Source organism: Poecilia formosa, unplaced genomic scaffold, assembly GCF_000485575.1.
Source record: "Poecilia formosa unplaced genomic scaffold, Poecilia_formosa-5.1.2 Scaffold123, whole genome shotgun sequence".
Lineage (NCBI taxonomy): Eukaryota > Metazoa > Chordata > Actinopteri > Cyprinodontiformes > Poeciliidae > Poecilia > Poecilia formosa.
In genome coordinates this window covers 349,805-360,742 of record NW_006800062.1, presented here as the reverse complement: position 1 = coordinate 360,742, position 10,938 = coordinate 349,805, and the positions used below count along the sequence as shown (strand labels likewise).

The 10,938-nt window shown below is 41.3% G+C and overlaps 1 protein-coding gene across 3 annotated transcripts in view; it reads right to left on the bottom strand.

The window, feature by feature from the left end:
• Positions 1–411: 411 nt before the first annotated feature.
• The window catches only part of rps6ka1 (ribosomal protein S6 kinase a, polypeptide 1), a 52,620-nt gene continuing 42,093 nt past the window's right edge, over positions 412–10,938 (bottom strand). For all 3 annotated transcript variants that reach the window (XM_007561104.2, XM_007561105.2, XM_007561103.2), the window contains 20 exons: positions 9,766–9,882; positions 9,608–9,689; positions 8,500–8,580; positions 7,187–7,266; positions 6,942–7,048; positions 5,588–5,625; positions 5,089–5,231; positions 4,908–4,978; positions 4,706–4,794; positions 4,517–4,581; positions 4,315–4,417; positions 4,105–4,235; positions 2,872–2,997; positions 2,634–2,723; positions 2,389–2,547; positions 1,553–1,714; positions 1,395–1,471; positions 1,198–1,315; positions 980–1,117; positions 412–689 (listed from right to left, as the gene is read on the bottom strand). In XM_007561104.2, coding sequence (XP_007561166.1) covers positions 567–689; positions 980–1,117; positions 1,198–1,315; positions 1,395–1,471; positions 1,553–1,714; positions 2,389–2,547; positions 2,634–2,723; positions 2,872–2,997; positions 4,105–4,235; positions 4,315–4,417; positions 4,517–4,581; positions 4,706–4,794; positions 4,908–4,978; positions 5,089–5,231; positions 5,588–5,625; positions 6,942–7,048; positions 7,187–7,266; positions 8,500–8,580; positions 9,608–9,689; positions 9,766–9,882 — 2,100 coding nt within the window. In that variant the 3' untranslated portion in view covers positions 412–566. The remainder of the gene's footprint in view (positions 690–979; positions 1,118–1,197; positions 1,316–1,394; positions 1,472–1,552; positions 1,715–2,388; positions 2,548–2,633; positions 2,724–2,871; positions 2,998–4,104; positions 4,236–4,314; positions 4,418–4,516; positions 4,582–4,705; positions 4,795–4,907; positions 4,979–5,088; positions 5,232–5,587; positions 5,626–6,941; positions 7,049–7,186; positions 7,267–8,499; positions 8,581–9,607; positions 9,690–9,765; positions 9,883–10,938) is intronic.

Genomic DNA, 10,938 nt, shown 5'->3' with positions numbered 1-10,938 from the left:
AAAAAAAACGTTTTACAGCAGTTGGACAATACTGTGGCTCTGTGCTGTCGGCACATCGATTTGGCAGCACAACGAGGAATATAAAGCTTCAAAAGAAGAAGAGCAGACAACTGAACAGGCCGACAGACAAGCGTGCAGCAGGAACTAATTACAGCAATGATCAGGAGAGAAAACTTTCATCGGCTGCATCCGCTCCGTCGCTGGTCATGCAAACGCGTCATTCCCAAAACGCCCCGCCCCCCGCTGTTAAACACCCACCCCCACGCGTCCTCATCGCTCTCATTCACCATCCAGATCTTTTACCGCTCCGAATCCACGGGCTCCCAGCAGCCAACGAGCCCACACACACGGAGGACGACAGCGAGAGCAGGAGAACGTGATGTCACGAGACGAGGGCAGGACCACAGTCGGTGTTCCTTGGCTGGCTTTTGGCGGCTGGACGCTACGTCCCAGAGCAAGCTGACTGGGCTGGTTTGGAGCCTTTTGAAGTTGGTTTTGAAGATCAGGCTCCATTGAGCGGGATGGCTGGCTTTTTATTTATTTATTTTTTGTTTCTTTTTAAGTCGCTACAGGGAGGTGGAGGGCAGCTTCTTGACGCGCCGCTGGGCGAGGAAGGAACTCTCGATGGGTTTGAGCTCCGGAGTGGGCTGGGAGTTCTTCAGGGCGGAGTAGGTGGCCAACATCGCACCCTGAGAACAGTGGAGAGGTTACGACTGTTCGAAATGTGGGAATCAGATCTAAATCTACTGAATTACTAATTGAGAATATTTTTTTTCCAAAACATTGCTCAAATAAATGTAACTGAGTAAATGTAACTAGTTGTTACCCAATTCAATTGGAGGGCATGCATGATTGAATAGAAATTATTTTTGTATCAAAGAGCCTTGAGGCGACATTTTGCTGTGAATTGGTGCTACATGAATAAACTGAACTGAATTGTTGTGGAACTTTAAATGTAGGCAAAGCCCTGAGTTGTTACCTTGACCAGTTTGGGGTCCTGGTGAGGGAGCTGGCTGTTGGGTAGCTTGTCCCTCTGGACGATCCAGGGGTGTCTGAGGACCTGCTTAGCAGTCAGTCTCTGGTGCGGGTCCACATGGAGCATCTTGGACACAAGGTCCTGGACGGGTCCAAACAGAATGAGAACGGGCGCCACAGCACCTGAAATATGTGACTAAATGTTTGAGGTGTGAGCTCTACCTTGGCAGCATCAGACACAGTGTCCCAGTTCCCTCCAGCCAGGCTGAAGTGACCACTTCCTATCCTGCTCAGGATCTCGTTAGGCGTGTCCTCCGGCCCGTTGGCAAACGGAGTGAAGCTGGTGGAAGTAAGAAAAAAGGCAGAGTGAGTAAAAAGAGCAGCGAAAGGAGAGAAAAAGACAGACAATGAGAACTCACCCAGCCAGCATGGTGTACAGTAAGACTCCCAGACTCCAGATGTCACATCCTTCATCGTAGCCTTGACGCTTCAACACCTGGAAGCCCACATCATCGCGCATTACAATTTAGATAAATGGCATTTAAAGAGTATCATCCTGAACATGTGATCCGCTCACTTCAGGAGCTACAAAGTTAGCAGTGTAGCACGGGGTCATCAGCAGGCCGTTGTTGGCGCGCAGCTGCTTCGCAAAGCCAAAGTCGCAGATCCTGATGGACTCGGGATTTCCTGATTCATCAACGTAGAGGATGTTGCTGGGCTTCAGGTCTCTGTGCACAACCTGGAAAACAAGAGGACGCAGGAGTGGAGAAAAAAAAAAGAGGATCCAGAAGGCAAGTTACAGAGGTCAACTCAACAGAATAGTGTCCTCAAATCGATAATTTATTGAAGTGATTTAGATAAAAATAAAACCTGATGTATAGATTTATTACACATTCTAAGCACATGTCTGTTCATTTCTGATTAAGGCTCACATGTAATGAAAACCCAATGCTAATTTTCTCTGTAAATTCAAAGTTTACAAAATAGAAATTTCAGCATAAATGTTACGACCAACACGAGAGCTGACAGTTACTGAGAGCCTCCATGGTGAAGTGGGTGAGCTGAACAAGGTAACATGAGAACTAGATCCAAGCACTTAATAGAAAACTGAGTGAAAGGAAAAAGTTTGGTAGAAAAATTACCGCAGCCTTGAAAGGATGGAGAATCAAACTCCATTTGAGAGTTAAAGAATCTGCATTAAGTAATATTAACATGTTCGTCTTCTTAGATTAATCGAGTGCGTTCACATGTTAACAGTCCTAATTAGGAGATGAATAAAATCCTCTGAAATGAGTTTTGGACTTAAATTACCTTATCGTGCATTTACTCAACAGCTGTTTTTTAGACTGATTACGTCTTTTGGTTGAATTTGAACCCTGACTCGGTGTGACTGGATGAAAAGGCCAGGCTCACCCCCTGGGAGTGGAGGTACTCCACCGTCTTTGTGATGGTGTGAAGCACGGCGCTGGCCTCCCGCTCTGAGAAAAACTTCTGCTTCAGAATCCGATCCAGCAGCTCTCCGCCGCGCATCAGCTCCGTCACCATGAAGACCTGCTTCCCGTTGTCATACACCTGAAACAAAAACAAGGCTTTCACACACTGACAAGACCTCCACTTTTAAAAGGAAGTAAGAGCGTCGGGTGTTGATTTAGACCCACATCCTTCAGCGTTATGATGTTGGGGTGCTGTCCATATCGAAGCAGGATCTCTATTTCCTCCGACGGATCTGTGCTGGTCTTGTCAATCACCTGAAGTAAAAGTTTATAGAATAAGATTCATCTTTTAAACAAACGGAAAAACATTTGGATCGCATTCTTCTACTTCAGTCTGGTTTTGATGTGCTTCCTCAGCCGTTAAATGACAGGTTGTTCCTTTTTTTCCTGAATCTATTCATACCTTGACAGCATACTCGGTGTTGGTGGCTTTGTGGATGCAGCGCTTGCAGACGGAGAAGGAGCCCATGCCGATGTCCTCCTTGAGGACGTACCCGTCGCTGAACAGAAGGTTTTTCCCGTGCAGCTGCTGCAGAGAGAGATGAAGCTTGAAGAGTAGCGGAGGAGTGACAGGCTGACAGAGCTGACGAGGGCGGAGGACGTTGACGGATCTGAGGAAGAGGTTTTTTTGTTTTTTTTTTGGTAGCTACTCCAGCTGCTGCTCTGAACCCACTGACTGCTGTTTATTATTATTAGAAATTATCATTTCTGCATCCAAGGGTCTTAAATATTGGTTTTAAAATACTAAAACTACAGTAATTGTTAAACTAATATTTTGGAAATGTATACAATAGGTTTGCAGCAGAGGAATTAAACAACTATGTATAGTTAAAAGAATAATTTTCCTTTAATGTCACAATAATTCATTACTTAAAAACAGAGGACTGGGACTAATTTCTATTCATACATAAAATGATTGTCCCACGGAGGGGAAATTTTGCAACTGACTATATTTTAAGCTTGGTTTCAACACAGAATAAAGGAGAAGTTATGTTAATTTGTTTGCCGACTTCTCGTCAGTAAGCTCATTTCAGAAAATCTACCTTGTCCATACACATTTACGCAACTATTTTTCAATTATTGCAGCAAAAATGTCAGTTAAAGCAAATTAGAGTTTTAGAACAAAGAGATTTTAGAGTTTTTTGTCATTTATTGGTGCATAACAGCACTAAAAACATAAATAGTTTCATGTAATTTTTTTCCCATAGTTAAGCACTCCTGGAAAAGATTAAATAAAAATTAGTCCTCTTCTAAATGCTGGGAGCAATTACACAAAATATTGTGTAAATTATTTCATTTGCTTTAAACTTGTTGTCTTCATCAGTGTTTAAGTAAGAGACAAAGATGAATTAACTTTTAAGGCTGGTAACATCTAAGCAGCCATGTTTAGATTATTTGTCATTTTGTTTCATCATCGTTTCAGTTGCAGAAGTTGGGATTCAGTTCAGGTAAAATATAAAGACGTTTATTTCTGTCATCTCTATCTGGGGCAGAACGGTTCTGCAGGCATGTTGGCATGAAGGAATCTACATTTAGACAAAATATTCACTGTAGCTTTTCACTCGTTCTTATGATTTCTCTCACAATGTTACACAATGTGGAATAAAAACATGTGCTTGTACTGCTGACAGCTGACCTGGACCACTGGGTGTGGCGGCGGCTGCGGCGGCTGTGCTGAGCCTTCCTCCTCCAACATAGTGGACGCAACAAAGCTGAAGCCTCTGAACAGCTGATGAGCTCCAGCACTGGGCGGCACACCAGGAGAGTCTGGAACATGATATGAAATCCATCAAATAAAACGTACGACTGTACTGGCTGCTGCATCACGCTGTAGCTGCGTTCTGACCTTTGGGTGTGCGGGAAGTGAACTCTGAGTCGAAGTAGAAAGTGTCGTCTGGGCGGGCAACAGCTGGCCTGAACGGAGGCTTTACTTCCCTTCGGAAGAGTTTCTGAGGAGAATTGATATTTTTTGTTACCTCTGATGATTCGAGAACCATTTTTAGAAATCTATGTGCAATTTAAATGTCCTCAGGAGCACAAACACTCACATTCCAGTCTATAGTGGAGAAGAAGCCGTGTCGCTTTATCTCCTCTGCACCGTCGGCGCCCGAGCCTAAAAGCACAACGGAACATTTTCGCAGCATCAAGCGACTGCAAATACAGATCTAAATAACCCTTTTCTCAAACTGTGTCAGAAATTATGCCTTTGGTGAAAACCATGTTCTTGATCAACTAACCCAGTCTGTTGGCAGGGTTTCTCTTGAACAAAGCCCTGAGCAGAGACTGGGCTTCAGCACTTAGGAACTGAGGCATTCCTAGGCGTGCCCTGCAGGAGAGAAACATACGGAACAGCTTTAATTATTGCACCCTGGGGGGGACTGACAGTATGTGACAACAGGAACTAGTGCACAAGTATTCCTGTCAACTGATTTTACTCACTTCAGGATCAGACTCATCGTTTCTTTGCGGTCCTTCCCTTGAAACGGCAGAGATCCTGTCAGCATCTCAAACTAGCAGAAGAAACTTTCAGTCAGCATACATGATGAAACATTTAGGAAAAAAAAAACTTAAACAGATTTTTAATAACCCCAAGAACATTCTTTTCTTTCAGTCTCCTCACCATCAGTACCCCAAACGACCACCAGTCAGCGCTGTGGATGTGGCCCTGCCTGTTGACAACCTCTGGCGCCATGTACTCGACAGTACCACAGAACGAGTAAGCCTTCTTCTCATGATCGATGGCTTCTTTGCACAAGCCGAAATCTGGAGTAAACACAAAACAATTTTTAAAACATTAACATGATGCAAAATGTAGCTGATTAACATCTTCATATCTTCAGAAAGTTTCAATAATTCAAGTCAAAAAGGGAAATGTATAAACATTTCTGACAGTTTTAATTTAGATTCAAATGCATTGTTCCAAACATAAAAAAAGTTTAAAGATATGTTGGCCTACTCAAAGATATGTCCATGTATATCACTTCTTTGACGATAAGATAAAGTGTAATAATTAACAATGGGACCTGCATGCTGATAAGTTCATCACTGTGCTGTGACTGCTGAAGGTCAGTGTGCATTAATTAAATACTGAAAGGTGAAGAAGCAGACAGGAGACTCACCTGTGAGTTTGATATGTCCTTCCTCATCCAGGAGGATACTAAGAGAAACACACACAGGATCCATAATCAAAATGAGACATTCAAAAACTGAGAAGAAAACGACTCCAAGGGAACAAGAAACACACAACTAAACAGCTTGATAATAATTGGTTTTGGACCGTTATATACAGACAGGCCCTGATTTATCAAATATTAATAACGTAGAAAAATGTTTAGTGACATTTCTACTCTTCATCTGGGATTTCTGAGTTGGGTGGTGAGTGTAATGATATGCACAAATCCTATGCCAGGTCTCAGATCATGTATGTGGGTTTATGTCAATGTGGACCAATAATGTAGGAGAGAAAAACATGGCAACATATTAGTTCACACACATGCATAAATGTGCCAGATAACAGGGATGTGTTCACTGAGGGACATTTTTAATCAATAATTCTTAGTTTCCTTCAAAGATCAGAGGAGCTGGCTGCATAAATATTCAATAGGCTGCTGGGCAAAGTTAAGTCACAGAAAATATTAAAGCAGCACCATGCTTACTTATTAGACAGGACTGAGAATAATTTAGTCTCAAATAGGAATGCAAGCTCAACTGTACCTTTACCAACCCCATAGAGGGGAATTTAGCCATTACAGCAGAATAAACACAAGCAAAATACAAATAAGATTAAGAAAATAGCTCTATGTAATTAATTTAAGTGTGATTAAAATTAAAGTGAAGAGTCTGATAAAAGAGGAAAGAGTCCATTATGTCTGAAAGGAGTTCTGTAATGTTTGAAAGAATGAGAGTCTTCTTAGGATCTCACTGCTAAAAAGAGATGGTCACATGCTTCTATTTCACAGGATGCTATTAAGATATTGCACAACATTTGCATAACCACTATTTGTGAGAAGAACTGCATCTCTGGCGCTTTTTATTGTTAATCTTCTGTTGTGATGTAATCACTTAAAAATTTAAGACAAATGCGTCTTATTATAATTTTCCATCCATCCGTTTCCCACATTCTGTGTGGGAAGTCCCTGAAACTGGATAAAAAGAGCTGCAGTCTACAAACAATGATTGTTAGCCACTCAATTGTCTGTAAATCATTAAGATTGTATTAGGATCTCTCCAAAAGTTACATAATTTCTCCTGGGTGTCCAGATGCATCAAATTACAAAGTTGAAAGGAATAAAAAACCTCAGAAAGTAATAAGATTAGTTCTGGTTTGACAAAAATACCAAAAATTCAAAGCTGCATCAATGTTTATATACTTCAATTTTCTAGAAAAGTATGACTATTATAAAAGTGAATGACATTTTTATTAGTGTGGATGTTTTGCAGAGAGTTTCTGCTTTTTTCAGATGTTGCACTTACTTTTCAGGTTTGAGGTCTCTGTAAATGATGCCTAGGCTGTGAAGGTGGTCCAGGCCTAAAGCAAGCTCTGCTAGATAAAACTTCACATCCTCTTCTGTGAACATCACCTGGCAGGCATGAGACAGGAAGAATGTCACAAGAGAGAAACAGTAAAAGGAAATGCTCAAAACTTATCAGCTGGATTCGATAAATAACTCATGATTGAATAAAATCCCCTTTAGAAATAATTCTCAAGTTTCTCTCACCTCTTTAGAGAGTCTGGTGAAAAGATCTCCGCCTCGGAGGAAATCCAAGATCAAATACAACTTCCCTTCAGTCTGGAATGCTACAAAAGAAACCATTTTGTGGAAGATAAACAAAAGTTACGGCTGCAGCTACAGTTCTATGAGTCCCGGATGACCACCGGAGGCTGTGCTTCAAGCATTGCACGATCCTTATTGCGCATGTGCAGGTCGAGTGTTAATCACAACAAAAAGTCACCTTTGACCTTCCGGTGACCCACATGGCTCTACCGCCAGCAGGACCTTCAGGTATCCAGCAGGGGTCACACAGTGTATACTGTGTGATCCTGGCTATTTGAGGGTTAAATATTTATAAATACACTCAGATAGTGGTGAGGAGGTGGTAGAAATAGTTGTTTTACACTCTGACATAATTTACAGGCCTGTACAGTAAGGTCACGGATTATTATGGCCATCAAAATCTGTGACCAGTGTCATCCTGGTTATTTGAGGGTTAAATATCGTTATAAAACTGTAATGAAGAGGTGGAAGAAACATTAAAAATCGTGTAAAAAAAACTACGAGAACACTTAGAATCATTTCCTAATCATTTAACGATTTATTAAACAGCCATAGTTGGTTTACATATTTTAATGACAGCACACAGGCATTCAGTGCGATGGTCAGTCTAACAGTTTACAGAGCCAAATATGAAGTTATACATTATATTTTCCCTGTCAGTGCGATGATAATAAAGGAGCTGTGAAGTTTACAATCCCAGCTGTATCAGTATTTACACAGTTTACGTAAATACTCTTCTTCTTGCTGATCTTCAAGACGTACCTGCGCTCTATCGCCCTCTGCAGTCACAGAAAATTATGGGTCACAGATTTTGATGCAAAATCTACGCTTCAGCCGGTTGTCAGCAAAGTCTGCGCAGCCCCTGGAGGGCGAGACTGACCCGCAGCTCCGAGTCGGGTCAGTCGGCGCCTCTGACCATACGCGTTCAAGAGGCTACTAGCAACAAGTAGACAGGACAACAGTGGTAAACTCAGAAGCTACCAGCTTCGTACAACCACACCTGCACTCAACACACCTGCCCGCGAGAAGAACAAAGGTTGAACGTGGGTGTCGTATGGCTACATAGAGTCATGAACAGGTCACAGGTGACTCTGTGATTAACACTCCATCTGCGCAAGAATGATCACTCAGCGCTTGAAGCACCGCCAATAGAGGTCAGCAATAAAACAGAGCTATATTTTTCAGACTAGAGAAAAATGATAATCAGTTTTATAACATCAAGGTTCAACATTTACAGTGACTTTGGTTTGGCTCACCGTAGTGCAGCTTGACAACAAATGGGTGGTTGACATCTGCTAGGATGTCCCTCTCCATCTTGGTCCTCACACGGTCTCTAACTGAAAGGAAGGAAGAGGAGTTCAGTGCATTTATTCATAGTTTTAATACTTGATGTAGGAATTGAAAGACTAATAATCAATAAACCGATTTGAAAGAGAAGACATTTAACTAATACTGTGTTCATCACAATGTAAGCATTTAATATATACTGAAATTCAACACAACTGAAGTGCGAGTCAGCTACAGCTGTATCATGGTTGCTCAATATATCACAAAGGTCTGTTCCTCTAAAAAATACAAACACTGGCTGAAGAGAGGCTCCTCTGTGTTTTTGAATGGAAACATTTAGCTCCAATCTGCAGCTTCACCACCAGGTTTCACTGTTTGCTTCACACCACTCTTTGCCTAACCAAATTCAAAACTTGTTGGATTTTTATGTGTGTAATTGATTGTATTTTCTCAGATCTATTTTTTCTGGATAACTACACTGCACATATTTATATTTATGTATGATTAACCTTATGAATTATAAATGTGTTTACATTATGAGCAAATTGTTTCTAAAAAACCCCAACACATTATTCTTGTTTTTAGCAATTATTTGGGGGAATTCCAAAGTGGCATAAAACAGGAAACATTTAGTTTGATTTAATCTCAGAGTTCAAAAATATTTAGTTCCAACTATTATTAATCAGTATTTCTGCCTTTACCCAGAAAGAAAATTTACTGAAATTTGTAAAATTCACGAGAACAAGTTTTTTTTTTTCATTCTTTGGAGACTGTGAGAACCATCTGCTTCGCCTGTTGTTTATACAACTGATGAGACCACACCACCTGTGAAAAACCCACAGAAAGTTTATGTGGGCGGGGCGGGGCGGTGGTGGTCTTTGCTCCGTCACTAGTATGTAGCTGGCTTTGACTAACAGGAAAAGTAGATAACCTCTTACAAGAAAATGTGGCAAAAACCCACAACAACAATAAAAAAGACATTCCACTGAACCCATGTGAAACCTTTTCCCGTAGCTTGGGAAAGTACAGCTCTGAATGATCAAACTCTAAAATAGACACATTTGCAAATGTCTGTACCTTTCAGAGTTGCCTTCTTTAGGACCTTCATGGCATACAGCTGGTTGGCATCTGGAGGGGTCACCTTTCGCACAAGAAACACCTAAAAACACCAAGATGTCAGACGTTAAATGTTACTTCTAACATTTAAAGCTAAGAAAGGGGGAAGCAGTCATTACCTTGCCGAAGGATCCCTGTCCCAAAACCTTAAGCAGCTCAAACTGAGAGGCGTCAGCTTTCTCCGAGCCCTCTTTGACCACATGGGTGATGTTGATCTCCTTGATGTCTCCATCTTCCTAAAGAGAGAAAAGCCCAAGAGTATAAAAAAAAATCCAGTCTGCAGCAGCATTTCAACCAAACTGTAGCGATGTGCAGAAAAATGTGAGGGATGAGTTGATGTTTCCACATAAGTTTGTCTCTTGGTGTAAGTAGAACTACATCAAAAATAACACTCCTCAGAAAGAGGAAGCGGCATTTAAACAGAAACGTGCGTGTCAGTGTGACAGATTACACCCGGCAGCTTCTCATCACTCTGATGCCGTCTTTCTGGAAAGCATGGTGGCTGCGATGCTAAATGGAAGTACACAGCTGATTACAAAACGGGAACAGTTGAGGTGTCATTTGTTTTTCTGACAAGCTGCTTAACCTCAGCTTCAACCTCTCGATCAAAGACTTTTGGAGGCAGGTCTGACAGGGTGGAGGGCCGCTGACTAAACACCAGCAGAAAGTCACCAGAGCATCAAAAGCAAAACATGTTTTTGACTTTGTTTCTCAGCAAGCAAACCGTTTCGCTTTTAGGTAGATCTACATCAGATCTACAAAAAGGAAATTTACCTTCTAAAACTATTTATTTCAACAATTCAATTTAAGATATCAAATTTATATTCACTACTAAGAGCAAATGAACAACTTACAATACTGAAATGTTATGCTATGGACTTCACAAACTGACACTTGTCCAGAAGACTTCACACAAGTAGAATAAGCCACAGAAAGTACATTTTCAAGAAGTTGGTGTGTTTTCAGAGGGCCTTGTCCAGGCATAGTAATGGGAAGCGAAGTGAGAGGAAAAAAACGTGGCAGAAAAAGATGCAAAATCAGTAGAAAAGTCCGTAGCCTGGAGAGGACAGTGACACAAAGTCCATTCAAAAGTTTGAGAGATTCACAAGGAACAGAATCAGAGTTTTATCAAAGCCAAAGTTTCTGGACCAACAAGGTGTTTTATAGCATTTCATGTTTCCTTCAGCTGATGAGCAATATGGGGAGGCTGATGTTTTCCAGCAGGAAAATAAACATGCCACGCCCCACTGATGATGTAACTCATGCAAAAGGAGCCACAACCAATTACTGAG